The sequence below is a fragment of the Alligator sinensis genome, unplaced genomic scaffold (assembly GCF_000455745.1).
Source record: "Alligator sinensis unplaced genomic scaffold, ASM45574v1 scaffold1719_1, whole genome shotgun sequence".
Classification (NCBI taxonomy): Eukaryota; Metazoa; Chordata; order Crocodylia; family Alligatoridae; genus Alligator; species Alligator sinensis.
The window spans coordinates 1,015,115-1,034,966 of record NW_005842507.1 but is presented as its reverse complement, the minus strand read 5'-3'; the positions used below and the strand labels follow the sequence as shown (position 1 = coordinate 1,034,966).

The following is a 19,852-nucleotide window of genomic DNA, read 5'->3' as shown; positions in this document are numbered from 1 at the left end:
AATGCCCAGCACAACTGAAGGATGAGAAACCTGTCACCTTGGTATCACCTCCGAGTGAAGGAATAAAGAGGTGCTAATTACCAGAGTCCCAGAACTGTCAGCCTCCGTGTCTAGGGAGGCAACACATAGCTCCATAATGGGTTATGTCACCAGCTCAGAAGCAAGTACTGTTATTAAGTGCCAAGACTTAGATCAAATTTAAGCTAGAGATGTGCTGCATCTACTAAGCTTCTGGTCTCCCTGTGGCATCAAACAAGCTGTGACCACTGTCTCGCTTCAGAAACACGCTCCCACCCCAGGATGGATTCAGAGACAGCTTGCTGGAAAATGACAATTCTGTTTAGTGGCAACTTCCAAAATGCCCATGCTGGATTTGGTTCTGCACTTGAAGGCAACCCAAGGCTTTTGAAATAGAAAGACAGGTGGAATAACGTTTTCATCACTCAGAGTCAAGCAGAAGGGGGGCTTAGACCCCAGAGACCCTCACCTTAGGCTCATGCAAGGACCATCCAGCTCTAGGTTACCAGCTACAATCCCTTAGCACTAGCTGTGATCTACACCCTGCCCCAGGGCTCCCTCCCTGTCCTCTGAAAGGTGACTATAAACCCCTGGTGAATGGAAGGCCTGGTTTCTAAAGTGCTCAAATCCTCCCAGGCCTGAGGAGCCAACCTTTAGTATCACCCACATTCAATAGCTAGTCACACAGCACAGAAGCATGGAAAGGAGAAAGGGAAATGTTCGGCCTCTCGGAAACCCCACATACCCACACTGCTATGATCAACTCCTCAGAGCAACTCTTATTCCCGTGGGCCACCAGGATGACCCTGCAGTGCTCGCTGGGATCACGCTAACAAGCGGGGGCAGATAACTAAGTGTTTCAGGTTGCATTAGCCTTGAGAAACTGAGGAGATCAAGAAGAATATGAGGTTAGTTGTCAAGTCTAATAGTGTGAGTGCTGCCAAGATTTAATCTTTGGTGAAAGAGAGGCGCAAGGACAGGAACGTGGAGAGAATAAGAGCTGCTGAGGCAGCTGTGGAGGAAAAAGCAGCACGTGCTTCTGAAGTCAAAGGGCTTCAACCCTGGTCCAGCTGCAGCTCTGAGCTGTGGCTAACAGGCTAATGTGCCTGAGGTCAGGCCACTGGGCTAGAGAATGGGGTAGGCGCAGCTAGAGAAGAGTCTGATTCTAGCTCATTCCTGAGCAATGTGACCTGTTGTCAGTACAGGGACTGTCCACAAGGTCATGAATTCCAGCTCCCTCCTTATCCCTAATGAAAAAGTAATTTTAACTTAGCAGAAGCCTTGATTGCACGAGCGAACATTCAATCCAGTTCATCTTTGTTAGGTGGCGATTTACTGGCAGCTGCATTAAAAGTCCCCTCATCTCTAATTGCAGCCTGATCGGCCCCTCGTGTCACCTGTGTTATGGCTGCCAATTAATCTCAAAGCATCAGCCAAAGCCATTTCTGAGAGACTCAAAGAAGCTGTCATTATTTTCTGGAGTTTCCTTTCCAGGGGACAGCTTCCAGCCGGCACTGAGATTAGCTGATCCAGCCACATGTTATGCCCATCAGACCTTCCAAGTGACATTAGTCAGGGATATTCATTGCCAAAGAGCTGTCTCCTTGGCCAAAAAAAAGGGACATCTACATGACAGCCTAGATGGACCTCCCTCATCTGCCTCAGGGTTTGGGACTGGTGGCCAGGTAGTGCTTGGATTACAGATTCCTGGGGTGAAATCTTGGCCCCATTGAAATCAATGGCAAGACTCCAATGGATCTCCCTGGGATCAGGACTTCACCAACAAGTGGTGTTGTTTGTCCTTGCTTATAGGAGCTAAATCTCTCTGCTGCAGCAGGCCAGCACACAGGCCAGGACTTTGCCTTGGGAGACAGGAAATACTACAGACTGTTACATCAATGCAATCGAGGGCTCCCTTTGCACGTGTGCTAGGGCAGGAAAGAAAAGAAGGTTCCCTTGTCCAGCGAGAAAAGGGCTTTGTCCCTGATTAAAAACAGACCTTCATGGCAGGATAAAGCATGGTGTGAACAGCCAGGGTAACTTTAGGAGAGCAAGAGACAGTTCTAAGAGTACAGCAGATCCAAAACTTCCCTGAAAGCTCATACCAACCTGCTTTCAGATTCACAAATGACTGGCCCCTGCTCATCTCTCTCTCATTTCCATGGCTCTGCAAATCTGGCTGTGCCAGAAGCAGGAGGGCTAGAACAGCACAACATAAGCTCGTTCAGGTGATAGAGCTGGTCTAGCCAGGTATGTGCAGTACAATGACTGCCACTGTGTGCTCAGAGTGCTTGTTTCTGCCCATTCACAATGGTGTTACACCTTAGACTTTGCTACAGTTGATTTTGTGATCACCAGTATAAGGAAGAGGAGAATCAGGCCCCCTGCATTTATCCACTTATGTCACCGCCTTCAAGAAACAGCCATCATCTTGAATGAGGAGGCCAGAGGAAGGAAGCTCACAAGTGACAGGTAATGGAGAGGACTGATGGTATGTGTTAATGCACATTCCTGTTAGATCATGGCCCCCAGTGCTAAACAAGAGATCAAGGACAATAGTGAAGGGCTGGACTCTTACTCAGGCCAGACAATCCATCGTCTGCTCCATCCTGGCCACAAGTTGACTGGGTACGTCCAAGTCCAATGGAAAAGCCTCGGTGCCTTCTGCTTCCCAAGCCTGAGCTTCTCTGGCTGCCTTGCTTGGCTGCTGCACCTTGATGTGGACAAAGGGAATCCCCAGCATTATGGCTGTTTGGGATCACCATGCAGTGGTGATACAGCGAACAGCTGGATTAATGCAGTTACTTCATGGCTTCCAAGCCAGTCAAAGGCACACTCCTTCCCCCTGGGGTTGGCTGCCCCCATGCAACTACCCTACAAACACCTTCTCGGCAATAGGTTGTTTCCGTGGTGCTTACTCTATAGCAAAGGCTGGGGGCCCCCTGACACTATGTCACTGCCCCAACCGGCCACTTGAGCTCCAAACTCCTGCTCACCTACTGTGTACATCCCTTTCCCTGTTAGGGGCAGAGGCTTTCAAGAGAACCAAGGCTGTGTAAGCCCTTCCCCACCACATCCTGATGTGGCTGCTGGCAGTCAAATGCTTAGGACAAGGAGAGAAAAGTAGATGCGTCCTTGGGCTCTTGTACAAGACACGGTCACACAAGATAGACCTGAGGATGAACAGACCATGGATGGAGTATATGAACCTCTTATACCAGGGTATACTGATATATGAATAACAAAGAGAACTACACTGAAGGAATTATTCTCCATACATTGGCTGGAAGTCCAGGGCTCACCTTACAGAAGCAAATGGATTTGCTATTGCTATCTATAGCTTGGCAGGCCTGATTATAACCTGCCCCAATGCCAAGATCCTGCCTGAATCTGATTTCTCCATGGGTGGCCTTTTGCACTCTTGTGGAGTAGACTCAGGGGATTACACAGAAGTGCAGGGCATACACCAGCATCAACCAAGTAATGTTACCATGCTGGAGAGTCTGTTACCTGCATTGGTATATTCAACCACAGTTGGTAGGTACCCATTGGTACTAAGATCCGCTGGGACGAATGCTGTGTACTTGCTGATGATGTTACATGCCTTGCTGGTATGGATGGCATTGAGCTGGTACCGCCTCCCAGACCCTGTTGGATGAGAGAAGGCAGAGTTACAATTTGCAAGGTTTCTGGGTTCAGTCTACTGCCCGGTCCCATTTTCCAGGGTCATCAGCCCAATATCCAAGCTTTAAACTCACACACAAAATAAAATAATCCCCATAATCATCGCCCTGAGAGAACTGCTCCACCAGACTAGGTTGAAGGTTTGTGCCAGTGAGAAGAAAGACTTACCCTTATATTTCTCTCAGCTGCCCACTCTTCCCTCCTTCCCCTAGTTTAATGTCTTGAAAGACCTCCCTTATTGAGTGTCCCTGCCTGAAGGCCCTGTCTCAGATATTACCGATGGACCAAGACACACTAGGGCAGGCTATGTGGGAGGGCTGTATCAGCCTTTGGTAGACATCTGCCTGAGATGGATGTGCTCAATAAAGCTGCTAGTTCTTCCTTGAGCCTTAAGGGGTATAACACAACGATCCCGTGACCAGCTGAATTGTCTTGAGTTTCTCTGTCATTGCAGTGAAAATGAGAGAGTACTCCAAGTTTGCTGGAGCTAGCACCGCTGGCCATGTCAGCAACCTTTTAAAGCGCTTGTCTGTTTCCATGTCCACCGAACTCTGCCTCTTGAAAGCGCTGAACCCACAATGCGTTGCTCTATATAGCCCCCAGGCCCCATCAGCACAATAACCACCTACAAAGTGCAGGCCGGTTCCCACAATCAACACACCTCTTTCCATCCCAGCTGGACCTTGTGTCCTGCATAGTCTGGTGACCATGTGTCCCCATGGTCCTATCTCCTACCTCAACTCACTCCCACCCCTTGGTGGCAAAGACCTCCTCGTTGTTACCCTTGGCACTATTTAGAGGTCCAAATTCCTTGCTGGTGTGCATCTATTAAAATTAGTCAAGGAGCATCAGGAATGCATTTTGTCTTCATATTTCTTTGGAAAAATAAGGGCCAGATTCTATTCCACCCATTAGGCATCTACATGTGATTCTACTGCGCCCTGTCCAAGCCCCTGAACATCTACTTTGGTAACAACAAACATCTCACCCTTTTCTTGGAGTCACAAAAAAGCAGCAGGGACAAGGACAACCTGCTTATGTTTTGTATTAACTCTTTGCCAGGGGCTCAAGCAGAATCCCACCTAGATGCCTAAGGCTACTTATGTGCCTAGGAGGTGGAAAAGAATCCTATCCTAAATGTTTTCAGCCAAATTCTATGTTGTTACAGCCCTCTCTCCTCCCCCGTGTGGGCTGCCTCTCATTATAGCTCCAGAGATGAGCATGGATACGCTCCTGACTCATGCTAAAAGCTGCCCCACGTTGATCCAAGAGTCAATAGGAACCTGCTCATTTAGGACCCAAACATGGCCAGGGGTGATGCCAGCCACATCATTCCCCCTGTATGTCTTACCCATGCTAGCGTTATGGGCTGCTGGGCTCAGGGAGATTTTGACAGCCCCATACAAATGCCCAGAGTCTTAGAGGAAAAGTAAAAGCTGAATTTGGCCCTCTGGATCTCACCCAGGAACGAGAAAGAAAAAATGGCTCCTTCTTCATCCATGAAACATCACTTGCAGCTTAAACCCAAGCGTACGTTCCCAAAGAAATGCTTTCCTCCTCTGCTCCCCACCCCCTTGTTTCCTTCAATATGGCCTCTGCACTCCTGATGTGTGGCCAGTAGCAAAAACAGTGACAAAGAAAGGAAAGAAACAACACGTCTTTACACTTTTGACCTGGCCAAAGGTAAAAAACATCAGAAATGTCACTAGGGAGCTTGTTACCAAAGGTTTTTCTTATTCAGACGTGCCCAAAACTTTCCCCTGAGAACAGACTCCCTGGGAAATCTCAACTTCCGGACACATATTTGAACAGCAACGTTTGATGTTAGATTCAAAGCCGAGCCCTGCCAGTTCCAGCTGCATTGCAGAGGAGTTGAACAGAGGGAGTTTGAGTGTTGTCTGCTTCCTGATCTGGGCTCGCAACTCAAAGTGAATAACCGCCTATACATATAATTAGCAGGCTTGTTAGGGAGGGGAGCAGGGGAGTGTGGGAAAGGGAGAAGGGAAGTTGAGAAAAGGAGAGAATTGGTGTTAACAAGCAAAAAAAGCTGTGGAAGCAGAAAGGACAGTCTAGGGAGAGAGAACGCAGACATTCTGCGTGGCCATGTTGTGTCTCCACTGTGTGACCATGTATTAACACGTTACAACTGACAGCCAGATCTCTCCATGACTGCAAACAAACAGATAAAACTGAAGCTGTTGGGACGACAAAGGCGTATAGCAGCTGGGATTTGGCCTGCGGTGCTGTCACAGGGGTCAGGGAGGACACGTGCATTACCGTGCTCGATTTCACATTCCTTCTCGGAAAGCTGCTCAAAATCCCGGATGATGGACTTGGCCGCCAGGTGGTGGAAGGTCTCATTCCACAGATCCCCTTCACTGCTCTCTTGCCTCTCTCTGTCCCGAAAAAGGGGCCGGATATCAAAGGTGATTTCCCACTGGACTGGTTCATTACTCCTTAAGCCTTTCACCACTGCCTTGCAGATGCCCCTGGGGGAGGTCAGGGACCCCCTGGCAGAGCTGACATCCAGGTCTTGGGGCTCCCAATCCGATGATGTCTCTGTTTCAAAGGTGAATGATGGGTGCTGGGCAGACTCTGAAGACAGGGAAGAGGCACTTCATTTATTAGCATCATAATGACCATGCCTATAAACAGGATCCTCTGTCACACTCACTATGCAAATCAATTGAAATCAGGCTCCTATTTCCCCTCCCAAATCAAGGCCTCTGGAATGTTTTAATGAATGTTTCCCAATTTAAATATACAAGGCCCCAATGCTATGATGAGAGGCCCAGTGTAAATTCACAGACACACACAGCAGGTTGGGCTCCTAGGCTAGTCCTCCTCCCTAGACAGACTCTGTCCATACCTGGATATCACTTACCCAGATCTCCAGGGCTTCGGCTGTCAGAGGAGGACCTCAGGGCAGAGTTGCTTTCAGCTGAACCCAGCCCCTTCCCTGGGACCATGTGCTGAAACATGTTCTGTAGCTGGGAAGAGTCTGCGTCGTGACAAAATGACATGCAGCTCTGGTGCAGCAGAGACGGCCTCTTGGCGCCCGTGCCACGTATACGCGTAGTGGAGATGTAGGGACTGGCAGTTAGCGGCTGTGAACAGAGAAAAGCCTGAGTCCAACAGGTGGTTGTGACCAATATCAGTGGCACAAAATCCTAGCAAGACAGGGATCTTGCTGGGAAGAGATGAGCATGGCAGCTGGGAAGGAAGGAAAGAAGCATAGTAAGAGACTGAGAGAGAAGTGCCTGGTGACAGACTAGACCTGTGTTCCTCAACCTTCTTAGACTCCAGGCACCCCTTGGAAAATGCTAGGTCTTAATTTTTGCTCTTTTTTTTGACTACAGAAAAATAATAGAGCAATTCTTCCATTGCAAAGAACTCAGAAAGACCCTGACAGCTGAGAAGTTAACACTATGGATTCATATTTGAAATCTCTGGGTTTATCTTGTGAATCACATATGCACACTTATCAGTGCTCACACTGCATGACACACAATGGCACTCGTAAAAGGATCTCGAGGCACCCTGGTTCAGCATCACCGGGTCAGCCAGGCAGACGGATGGAGCCTGCTGACCTCCCTGTGTTTAACCCACTCCCTTCCTGACTCAACTCACTTACTGACTCAAATATACAAAACCCTTGCGAGTGAAATAGTCTCCATGCCCTGAACTCAGCTGAAGACTTTCCCACACCAAACACTTGGGATTTTTACTACGGTAATTACCCCAGACAACTTCCCTTAACATTTCCCTCAAGGCTGGAGTGAGTCATTGAAGGAATCTGGCACCCAAGGCACAGGACCCAGGGAGAAGGTGGAATATGAATCTCATCCATACAGATCTTTTAATTACTTCACAAGGAAACTAAAAGAGAGATGAGAAAGATATGCCAGGACCCAGTTGCTTAGTAACCAAAGGCAGGCCGGGAGGCATTATTCCTCCCTAAGACAGTCTCTTCAGGGAAGAAATGCAAGGTGGAAAAAAGGCTCCAAGCTTGAGACATGGCTAAGCTGAAGGGGGCAGTTGCCAAATGGACATTTTCTCCTTGGGGCGAGGAGAGGCACAGAAATCCTGATGCTCCCTCTCCCCTTTCCTAGTCTAGTGGAAAGGTGCCTTTCCTGAAACCTGACATCTTTCTATTCACAGAAGAGGCCTGGCATGGATCTGGTGCAAAAAGCCACCGCAGGCTGCAGACCTCAATGCCAATGGAGAGAGCCCTTCTCTCAGGGAGAGGCAGGGGTTCAGTCTCTGGGACCCACTCAAGCCTTGGCCTCTCTTTTACCACTACCAGCCAAGGGGGACAGGCAGTCAGGAGAGTGGATCTGGATGGTGGAGCTGTCCACCGGGCTTGGTTTGAAGCCACCTGACGCATTCGAAACAGTCCACAGCTCTTTGACTTGCTGCCTGGCTTTAAGAGCCAGCTGTACATAAGAGGCATGCATCAACAACTGGTCTGTTCACCAGGGCAGCCCAAGGGAAAACAAGGTCTAACGGTCACAAACTGCTGGACGACTGTTTTAGACTGGACTTAAGGAAAAACCTCTTTACCATCTGAGCCCCCCGAGTCTGGAATAGACTCCCCCCCAGAAGTGGTGCAAGCACCTACTCTGGATACCTTTAAGAAATGCTTGGATGCATATCTTGCTGGGGTGATGTGACCCCAGCTGACTTCCTGCCCCTTGGGCAGATGGCTGGACCCAATGATCTTGCAAGGTCCCTTCCAGCCCTAATGTCTATGAAATCTATGAGAGAGTGCCCTTTTCTACCTTGTTGGGCTTACATGCCCTTCCTTCCTCTACCAGTCCTCTGAGGAGGGCTTACGGCCAAACCTGTCCATACCCCTAACCCTGTGGAGGTGAGAGCCTTTGGTGAGGAAGACGTGGCTTTTCCTGACCCTCCCTCGCTCTGAGTTACGGTTTCCTTCTGCCCTGTTTGACTTCTGAACCCTGAAACAGTCCCTTGGGGGGATGCCGCTTGGGCAAGGAGAACTCCTGCTCTCTGGGTACAATGGAAAGACTCTCTGTGGAAGTGAGTGTTGGCACTTTCTATCCGCCTGCTCTGCACCCTTCCCCTGAGAGACCGCAGCAGTGTGTGGTTGTGCAAAGCCGTCCATCTCAATGTGCTGACCTTTCCATTCCAGACAAGGGGGAGGAGAGAGCCACACTCTCCTCTCTGAAAATGTCAAACATTGGCAACCTGACCCTCAGCCTGAGGGGGCCCCCGGGACCCCTCGCAGTGAGAGAGACGCCAGAAAACAAGGCAGTAATTAAACTCAAGCAGAACACACTCTCCTCCTGCTGCCACTTGAAGGGGGCTGATTTCTTCTTTTCCTCCTCTAGAAACATCCTGATCCCCTCCAGAGTGCAGAAGCTGGGGCTTCCCTGCAAGGCAGGTACTGTCTGATTTAAAGATCTGGGGTAAAGATACCAGCCTCTGAGAAGTATAAATCATCCACCCCAACCTGCCTGTAGGTACCTACCTGCTAGAGATGCCTGGGCTCAGTGACATTCTGTTTGGTAGCATGCTATGATCTCCCTCGAGCAAGGATGCTGCAGTGTTTGCAGCCAATGTAATCCCTCCAGGCACTAGCTTCTACTCCCCTCGCTCTAATGCACTCTCTTCCCCAGCCTCCCCTCTCTTTCCCTCCCAGCAGCAATCCCCACTGCCCTGACCCGGAGCAGATAAGAAACCAAGTCCTCAGTTCGCAGTTGCCAAGGGAACGGAGGTGCAGTGGCAGCTGCTGCTGTCCTGATTCTGATCTGCCCCGGCACACTGCACTGCGGTTTTGAAGGAGGCCGTCTCACCCCTGCCAAACATGGAAGTGAGACCTCGGCTGAAAAGCTTCCTGGCGACATCAGGTTTCAAATGCTGGGTTCACTTCCCACCCTGGAAATCACCCTTCGGCCACAGAGTTTTCAGTCAAAGTCACCATATTTGGGTTCCTTTTTACAAGGAGGCAAGTGGCCCTCTCGTGGGTGAAGCTCAAATGGTGTTCCCATGAATGGGATGGGGAGAAGGAGCCAAAAGGCAGAGGAAAGCCACCAATGCCATCCTGTTCACATGCACGGACCCAAGTGCAGTCACAGCAGAGGTTATGGCACACAGACAAGTTACCAAGAGGTAAAATAGGGGGTGAACTTCCAGTGAGTCAGCTATTCCCGGTCAGCTGCTTGTGTGCAGCTGTATCTTACTGCACAGTAAATTATTGCACAGTAAGTGGATTTCACACCAGCATCTACACGTGCAGACATTACAGCACAGTAATGCTGTGTGTGGACTGACTTGGGACTCAAGTTAGCCCCAAGTCAGTCCACACACAGGGTTACTGCGCAACAAGGTGTCTACACGTGCCTTACTGTGCAGTAACTACTTGGGCATAAATTTGTTATCTGCATCATGTAAGTAGTAAATTTATGCCCAAGCCAGCATAAGTTGCCATAGTTATTGCACAGTATGGGCATGCACATGTAGACGTGCAGACGTACTGTGCAGTAATGTTTGATTACTGTGCAGTAACTGTGCACATGTAAATGCTCCCACTGGGGAGTAAGCTGTCCTGCATTTACCAAGATAATAGCATGTTCAGTGGCAGATACCATGTAGCTTTATTCACACACTAGCATACTCCAAAGCAAAATGTTTCTGTGCCCAAATGTTCAAGTACACCCAAGGAAGGAAAAGTCCGTGGCTCTTAGGCAGTAGGAACAGTTAGAATTACTAGGACATGATGAAATAATGTCCTGGGTGTGACTATCCCAGGTATAGCATGGCCAATTGTGTCTAAATGGAAAGAAAGAAGAAAAAAGGAATGAAGGAAGCTGTGAATTGCTGCAAAAATCTCTCTGGAAACTTGCCTAGTAAAAACTCTTCTCTCCAGTCCCTTTTCATACCCTCCCTCTTATTACCTTTGATGCATGGATATATCAATGGGGGCGGGGTCTGCTTCCAAAATTAACTTTGCATGGCACAAAGGAACCTCTAGCAATCTCTAGGGTTTATGCCATTTGGCCAAAGCCTAGGGAAATATTAATCAAAAAAGAATTAAAAGGTATAACTGGGATCAAACAACAAAATAAAGCTAAAGCCACTTCAGTGAGATGGAAGGATGAGCTGCTGGTGAATCATGTGAGCCACAGTTTGAAACAGAAGTGCTGGAGATGGCAGCTCCACGCTCTTGTTTGAAATCTGGATGGGATCTTTCCTCAGCTGGGCTGGGATTCTGCTTGCAAAGTTATTCCTCCTTTGTTCCAAGCACACACACAGGGGGGATGGCTGCTTTGGCTGCTCTTGTAGGGTGACCCTGAACCTATCTGTATAGCATCCCAAGTGGTCCTCAGACATGTGAAGGCAATGCCTGGACTGCCTGGACAGCCGGTTCTGATTACTGCTAGTGTATCCCTCCAGCAAGGCACAGTTCCAGCACTTACTTGGAAATCAGCTTGCCACGACTGGGGCTCAGGGCTGATTTGGCACAGATCCTGCACGTGGGCTTTGCGGAGTGGATTCTTCCCCATGGCTGCACTGGGATCGCTGGCTGTTGGGACTTTCTTGAAAGGCTCACGGTCGGCAATCTGGTTAGTGCTGTATGCCCTGCGCCGTGAGGATTTGGGGTCCACCCCTGCACAAAGGAAGAGACAGTCAGCTCCACTTCTGGAAGCAGTACTAGCCAACACCAGACAGGCCTGGGGCATGACTTTCTTAGGGGGCAGAGAAACAGAGGCCTAATCTTCCAGAAAGCACGTTGAGAGCATCACCCGCCTGCTCTTGCCCTGACACCATAGGGGCCACACCCTGGAGAACCCAGGAGTCCTGAGTCCCAGTCTAACCTTTCTCCTTTCTGTTGGGAATGAAGCAGAGCCCTCGATATCTGGACAGGGACACACAGTCCAGCCCCTCATTGTGAGGCAGCATGAGGGAGATACAGGCCAAACTCACACGTCATCCAAGCCTGTGAAAGATCCACAAAGGGTCCAGGAAGCCTTTACTGAAGCTGTTCTGGGCCAAGAAAGAGGGTTTTAAAAACTGCAATAATAATTACAGAGCTGAAATGTCAGGAGGGAAATTTGGAGGGAAGCCTGTTCTCAAGGGACTTCCCACTTTGATTTCCAGATATATGTGGATAAAGCTTCCAACCAAGTCAGCTCTCCCAGCCCTGTGTGGTTTGTCATCACTCCGCCTGAGACCCCTGTCACTTCAGAGATACAGCTAAAGGGACTTTATCTGACAGCAGCAAATCAGCTGCCAAAGGCAAAGCTGCAGGCACATCAGGGAGACGAGTGTGCGACAACTCAGGCTTCCCACACAGACGGACTGACCAGTATCAGTGTCTGACTCTCTCCCTGGCTCTCCCCCGACCACCAGGAGCTCAGGGGTGCGGTCAGAAGGGAACCCCAACTCTGAGTCTTTGGCATAGCTCCAGCTGTCTGCACCAGGTCCCTCCTCCTGGGAGTGAAAAAACACAGAGCTGCCTGACTCCTGGGAACGCAGCATGCTGTAGCGCCGCCTCTTGTCCTGGTGAAGAAAGAGACAGAGAGGAATGGGGTTGTGGGGGGCAGTATCTCAGCCAGCTGTGCCTGGAGAGTGCTGATGACAAGACTAGAATTGGCCTTCACAGGTGTTGCTGCCTTTGCCTCGTGCAATTATCAAGGGCCTCTTCACTCCAATATCTGAAAGCACCTTCTCCCCCAGCCTTGATGCCCAGAGCCGCTCATTCCCTCATCCTTTCTCTCCTCACCCCATTGTCCCTGAAGACTCACCCACCATTTCCCTCCACCACCGAGCCCAAGGCCATCACGACCCACTGGCTCTTCTGACAGTTTGCAATCCATTTGGGAAGGGAAGAAGAGTGAGAGCAGTGGGAACATGCAACCTTCCCCCAGTGCATGTGCACGCTCAGACATGTACATCCAGCATGTACGCCCATATACACAGAGAGCACGTTCATGCACACACAGTACACATGTGGCTAGGAAAGGTTTGTGGTGTGTTACTTACAGATCTGGGGTTGGAGGTGTACAGAGATGTGTCGCAGACAATGCCGTATCCAACCAGCCGGTCACCTGGGAAGAGGCAACTGGCGCTGACCGGGGAGATCAAGACCTCCGTGGTTTCAGGAAAGACCCACTCCACAGTGACATCACTCAGGACAGGCCCCATTGCTTTCTTCAGGGATTTTATCATCTGAGAGGAAGAAGCACAAAGCACAGGAGGATTGTGGAAGGGGACGTGCACTGTGAATGGATATCTGGGCACACTGTGAATGCATTCAGTGAACACGTGTGTGCATGAATCCATGGGTGTCACCATGTGGTAAGGACCGCGGAGTGATCCAACCAGTGCGTGTGAGCATGTAAGTGTGTTGCACAGGCTGCATTTAAACCCACAAACCCTGTGGGGTTTCGGAGAGCATGAAGCACAGCAATGTCCTGACTACCAGACCTTGCAGGAGGAGAGACCAGTGGAGCAGCTAGTCTGCTCTCCTGCCTGGGCCTTACATGTGACACACTGGGGAAAAGAGGAAAAATCTGCCCTTAGCTGATGATACAAACTGACTGGCAGAGAAACATCCACTCCTGTCTCCTCGGGATGCTGAGACTTCAGAGAGGAGATTGAAATGCATGTTCCCCCAGTGTCACTTGAAGCTAACTAACTTCTTCTCAACGACTCACTAACACCTGCCCCCAGATCCTTGCAGCTACTCTGAGTTGTGCCATCTGCTACTGTCCCTCTATACATCCATGCCCAGGGATGTGCACTGGGGACATCCAGGCACCATGGACAGTGAGCCCACCAGTGGATGAATGTCAGTCTTCAATGCAAAGGCTTGGAAAGCGTCAGTGGGCACCATTCCCTGGGCAGGCCAGTGATGCCCTGGTACCAGGATATCAGGCTGGGTCTGTGCTCCCCTGAGAGGTGTAAGTCACATGCACAGAAGTGTGCACAACCGCACCGCCCCTCTCCACTCTCACCAGGGACAGCCAGGGACAAAGAACTCCCTGGGGCTTTCCAAAGGGACGAGACAATTCTCTAGGGCAAGCCCAGAGCTGTCTCTGCTCTGAATCAACTATCCCCAAGGACACCAAGCTTTTCTCTTGGACACATCCTTCAAACCAAGGCCAGCTGCCACCAAGCACTGGGCATGCTCCTCAGCTGCTGTCAACTGGCACAGCTCCATGGGAATCAATTAGCCAGGCCCCTGGCAAGTGCCAATCAATGGCTGGCATCAGTGGAGCTACACCAGTCACAGCAACAGGAGATCCAGTCTAGTATCAGTGACTATATCCTAGGCCAGTCTTTAGGGAAGCTCACCCTTTTTTCCCCCATGGACCATCATTTTCCAGTGTTCAGGGAGGAGTTAAAAGCAGAATTATACATGGCCACTTTTAAGCGCTCTGTATTGCTCAAGGCGTTATGGGAGGTTTGTAACATATAACCAGGCTGTGTTTTATGGGGCCATCAAATAATGTCTCAGCCTGCAGAAGGTCCCAAGCTGCAGAGCATGGGAGGCCCGTACTGCACTAATAGCTCCATAAAAAACATTCTTTCTTGTCTTAGGCCTTAATTTATAATGGAGAGGCTTGTGCTCTCTGAAAGTGCTCCCTGTGCTGTGGATCCCAATGGAGGGACTTCCAGGAAGTGAAGATCTCTTTAAACGCACTTTGGACCCGCAAAAAAAGGAATCTCAAATGTGTCAAAGTACATCAGGTACTTAGTTCTTACTGGTTTCAATGGAACCTGCTTATATGTTTTTCAAAATCCTGCCCATTGCTGATCTGCAGCTTAGGCATCCAAATACCTTGGAAAAACCCGGCCCTCGCTCTCTACCTGTATACAGACATCACTGAGCCCCTGTGTGCCAATTACAGTACCAGCCGATAGCTGTTTGTCACTAATCATCAGGCCCACTCCTGACGGCCCCAGGTCTCAAACCTGCTAGAGGCCAGGGGCAATCCTGAGTGTGGATCCACTGCCCAGGCTGCAGGACCAAGCTAGAGCCACGCAGTAATGGTACGACTGGAACTGGAGGAACTTTATGCCCCACTCCACACTACCGCCTGCCACACGTGTAGCACGCCAGCAGTCACAGTGGTTAGGACGGTCATAAAAGTCTCCCAATCCCAATCCTACTACTGTTTTAACATCTCTGAGTTCCATGGCAGAAGGGCCAGATTTACCAAATGGGGATGCAGCAGAAGGGGAAGTGCGGCTGATACATAGTAGTCCATAAGAACCAGCTCGGGATATAAATGCTATAAAACGAAGAGGACCAGAGGGCCTCAAACCCAACCAGTAACCTTTTGAGCCCAAGCCTCCAATGTCCCTGCTGTCGGTTAGTGGGGAGAATATAACCAGGACCTGCAGGGATATTTATGACAGTGAATAATGAAACTTGCTATGCGCTTATGATAGAGTGAAAATGATGAATGCAGAGAGCTCTGGTATTTATGACATTGGCAGTGCAGGAGCCAGACACGAAACCTTAAATGCTTGCCTCCGGATTGGTTCAATAGGCACAATGATTGCACTGTTTATTCCTCTTCCTCCTACCCTGTGAACTCCCAGGCTGCCAGACTAAGCTGAGCAGGGGTAAGCTGGACTTCAAAATTAATGAGCTGCCTTCATGCTGGTTCCTCTTCCTTGGGCTCTGCCTAGTGCGGTGGCTGTGTTTGAAGCAAGCAGCCTTATTGTGGCTATCGCTTGCAGGCATCCAGACATGCAGAGGGTAAATGCAGGCTCTATGTCACCAGTCAGTCAGAGATAGAGATGCTTTCTCATTTTCCTCCACTCACCCACATGCTGTGGCTATGTGAGAGGTGCAGAGGCAGTTCCAGAGCAAAGAATTACATGGAAACCAGCTTGTGCCCACTGCCCCTGCCCCCACCCCATCAAAGCCAGATGAGAGCATCATTAAAGTGACATGAGGCTGCTCTTCCAGGCACATCCCTGCAGGAGAGGAGGGGTGAGGGGGTAAGTCCAGCCACTCTGTGCTGGGGTGGCCAGGGTTATCCCAGAGGCTATGCCAACAGAATGCAAATAGCTCCTGTAATCCATACTGGGGCCTCAGAAATGCCACACTTATGAACAATTAACCTCATGGTAAAAGGAGAGGTGCTTTACCATGTGGAAGTCACTCTGTGGTAACTGCCCGGGTGCACGCTCTGACCCTGGGGTATGTGGAAGCCAAGCTGTGATAACTTACCCCACTAGTAGTGGAGTAAGCATAGTGCTGAGGACTATGCTTCCACAGCTAAGCTTGCATGTGCCACAGGGTAACAGCACACACGCAGGCCATACCTCTGCGAAAGTACTTTGTTGCCACAGAGCCTGACTTCTGGGGCTGCTGCTTGGGCCTGCAAAACCCACAGCCACCTCTCTGCCCCTGCAGTGAGACCTTGGGTCAAGTCAGGCCCCTTCCTCCCAAGACACAAGCCCCTGCTGGGAAGGCAAAACAGCATGCCAGGCCTCAGCCCATTAGATAACCCATCTCGGGCTCTGGGTGAGGGCAGTGCACCACAGCATCGTAGCACTGTGATACGCAGTGTTGTATCTGCAGCAGCGTTGTATGCAGGTTGGCCCCCTGAGACCAGGCAGACATTCTCAATTCACTACAGGGATCTGCAGGCCCCCACAGAACCCCTGCCAAGCCCAGCAAGGACATCAGTATGCAAGGAAGCATCTTCAAAGAGGAGTCTAAGGGAGCATCTTCCTCTGCATGGGCCAGCTCCCCAGGAGGAGTCTGAAAGCTGAAAGTACGTCTGAAAGCTCCAGTACGAAGCCTGGGAGCCTGGAGTAATTTCTCCTTCAGATTCACCATCCAAACCTCCTCTTTAGCTAAGAATAATCCCTCCAGCACTGGAAATCAATCACCCCTCTGCCTTCTGCCCCCGCTGTTCTGTGCTCACCCATTACAGACTCAGGATGGATGGTTGGGGCTGGACTGCAAAGTGCCCTGCTCCTGGTGAAGGAGAATAAATCACAGACCTCCCCCATGGCAGCCTTGTTCCCAGCTTTCCCATGAAGTCTGAACTTCCCCTTAGAGCTGTGGCTCCACCCCAATCCCAAAGCCAAGAGTCAGCAGAGGAGGAAGCAAGCCCTCTGTCCCACTGCAAACCATCTCCTCTCACTGCTGCTGTGTGATCAGGCCTGTGACCTCTTAGCATCTGAGGCTGCATCTTCTTCATGTTCTGCATATCCCAGTAGTGTCTAGGGCAGTGAGTACTGCAGCATGCCTGTGTCCTCAGAAGAAGCTGACAGGCGAATGCATGGGAGATCACAAGGAAACAGTGAGACTGTTGGCCCCACAGTAGCTGGCAGGATCAGGGCAGCAGCTGCTGAGGATGCAGAGCTCTGCCCATGACTTCCTCCTCATTTCCACCCATGCATCATTACAGGACTTGGGGGAAGGGCTCAGTGTGTGTTAAAACCTATGGAGGTAAAGCCCACCCGAAAACAGGTCCTGACCTGGCTGGCTCCCTGCACAAAGCCTGCTGGATGACTCCAGCCTTTGCCCCTGTGCTCAGCAGTGAGCGTGTCAAATCAGTGTCTAATTCATCCACCTTCATCCCTATTGTTTATGCTGATCCCTCTGCAGGAAGGATCCCCCTTGGACCACTCCTCCATCCTGTTACAGTGCCAAGAAGCTGCCAGATGCAGTGGCACTGCCTCAGGTCTGCAGTGGAGGCTGCCCCATTCTCTCCCTCTCCCCCACATCAGACACAGGCACTGAGGGAAGGGAAAGGATTGTGAGGTGCAGTACCTTGGGCTGCAGCCTCTCTCCTTCCACCAGGAACTCTGCATTCCCCTTGGATACAGCAGCCAGCCCGTGCACCAGCCTCCTGCAGGCACTCTGCCCAATGCCAAAGCTGTAGCATCTGTGAAAGGACAAGAACACGGGACACAGTCAAGGGGAAAGGCCCAGGGGTATGGACTGTCCCTGCCTTGACTTTGGGCAGGGAAAATAGCCTGAGATTCAAAGCTCAGGGTCCCCTGCTGGACATCACTGGACATCACTGGGAGGTAGTCTCTGAGAATCAGCTGCTCATTAAGGCACCTGATGTTGGGCAGCCAGCTGGAACTGCCTGGCCTTGCCTGTTCAGCCCTGGCAATGCAAGGGGGGATGAGATCATTAGGAAGCGGAGAGTGCCCTGCTGGTCCCTTGAAAGAGCCTCCAGAACCCAGGGTGCTCCTGACAGGGAACCCACACCCTACTTCCCCCTCCTAACTGGTCACTGCATCAGCTCACTCCCTCTGTCCGCACACAGGCTGCTTCTGTGCCAGCTCAGCTGTTTCCCTACTGAGCCTGCAATCAATATCATTAAAGACCTGGTAATTATCTTTGCTCAGAATTAAAACAAATGTTTTCTCAAGGAAAGAGAAGCCAGGGGACAGTGCTGCTTTCCTGACCTTCCCTGCCCTTTTGCTAAGTGACTTGGGTTTCTTTTTTCTATATCTGGTGGCACCAGCCTTTGGTTGAGAGCTGACACCAGGGCTACGAAGGGAACAGCAGGGAGTCTGAAGGTTTTCTGCAGCCAGGGACTTGTGCAGGGATGGGGGCAGCTTCACTAGCTACAAAAGGGCAGGGAATCTGACTGTGTCCTGAAAGGGAATAGCTGTTTTTCCTGGGCATTAAACAGCTGCTTCTTTCCTGTGCACTTCCAGAATACTTATTACATGCAGCCCTGCACCAAGCTGGCACCAGAACCAGATGCATTGAGAAAAAACTGCAAGGAAGACTCTTCACGTGTCATTTTTGCATAGAGGAAGCATCAGAGATGAGCTTGGCCCCATTTTCCTAGCTCAGATCATTTGAATGAACTTCCAGAAAAGCAGCTGAACTCCTGGGCTCCATTCCAAGCTCTGAAAAATCTCCCACTGTTCCCACCATATATCCTCCTGCTTTCCTGTCCCTGTCTGGGATGGCCACGAAGCCTGAGGTAGGAGCCTCCTACACTCAGTGGGTCCCACAGCACACTTGGTCCTTTGCCTGTGTGCTAGGGGATCTGAAAGGTATCCATACCTGGTGGAGGCAGAGTGGTTCCTCAACAGCTCAATGACCTTCCCTGTGTTGCTGACAGCTCCATCAGTCAGCAGGAAGAGAAGGCGAGGGTGGCCCCTATGGATGGGCTGTCGGATTGCCCACTTCAAAGGGGATAAGATGTTGGTGCCACCCATATCCGCCCGGATCTTCTTGATGCTCTCACAGGCGATGGCCAAGCTCTCCTACAGAAAAAGGACACGTGAGTGTGAGCCACACTAGCAAGGATCATGGCTGAGACGGTGCTTCCCTCTGCCACCCATTTTATCTGAGCTGGGAAACAGAGGTATGAACAGGTCTTGACCAAGATCATGCAATGAGTCAGTGGCATAGCTTGAAACCAATCGTTTTCAGTGTCTGTTGTGAGGCAGGATGAATCCCCACCCCACAACTTTGCTGCACACTTGGTTGCAAGAGGATATGGATTGAACTCCAGAGAGGGCTCAGGGCTTGTGTTAGCTGGAATAAATGTTCATTCAGATTATTATGGTGTGTGAATTTTAAATGAAGTAACTAATGCCAAATAGCTCCATCCAAGAGCTCTCTTAGTCTGGAATGAAGAAACTCTTAGTAAGAGAGTCTACACGAGGGGAAATTCCTTGCTGCCAGGTAAAGGGCACCCAAGCTACAATGCTCTGAGTGCCAGCACATTCAGAAAGGCCTGCACCCACCTCACAGTAAGTTTGACTGGAAGGAAATAAGGTCTTAAAAGTTGACCCAAAGCCAATGACGTTGAAGAGACATGCTGGCACCAGGCTCTTGAGAATGACCAGCAGGGCGTCCTGTGAGGGCAGAAAGTAAGCAGTTGTCAGACATGCCAGAGGCCTGAAATCTGACCGGTCACCTGAGCTGCATCAGCAAGTGCTCTGCTCTGCCCCTCCTATGTGAATGCACTTCAGTACCGCAGCCCGGCCACGTAACTTCTCATTCACACACTGAAAACTACATCTAATTGCTCTTCCGCCAAAGGCTCCTTTAAGGGAGCAGACAGAGAGGGGTCATCAAGATCTTAACATGTAAGATGATGGGGGGACAATCTTTAACTAATGTTTTTCTTCCTCATACCCACCTTGCTTCTCCCAGCGGTGTCCTCTTCTTTAT

At 50.4% G+C, this 19,852-nt stretch overlaps 1 protein-coding gene across 1 annotated transcript in view; it reads right to left on the bottom strand.

The window, feature by feature from the left end:
* Positions 1-19,852, bottom strand: part of VWA5B1 (von Willebrand factor A domain containing 5B1) — a 57,090-nt gene that overhangs the window by 12,188 nt on the left and 25,050 nt on the right. The window contains exons 10-19 of the mRNA XM_025213156.1: positions 19,423-19,533; positions 18,734-18,936; positions 17,474-17,588; positions 12,712-12,897; positions 12,033-12,228; positions 11,145-11,335; positions 6,587-6,809; positions 5,980-6,297; positions 3,529-3,666; positions 2,597-2,731 (exon numbers count right to left, since the gene is read on the bottom strand). Coding sequence (XP_025068941.1) covers positions 2,597-2,731; positions 3,529-3,666; positions 5,980-6,297; positions 6,587-6,809; positions 11,145-11,335; positions 12,033-12,228; positions 12,712-12,897; positions 17,474-17,588; positions 18,734-18,936; positions 19,423-19,533 — 1,816 coding nt within the window. The remainder of the gene's footprint in view (positions 1-2,596; positions 2,732-3,528; positions 3,667-5,979; positions 6,298-6,586; positions 6,810-11,144; positions 11,336-12,032; positions 12,229-12,711; positions 12,898-17,473; positions 17,589-18,733; positions 18,937-19,422; positions 19,534-19,852) is intronic.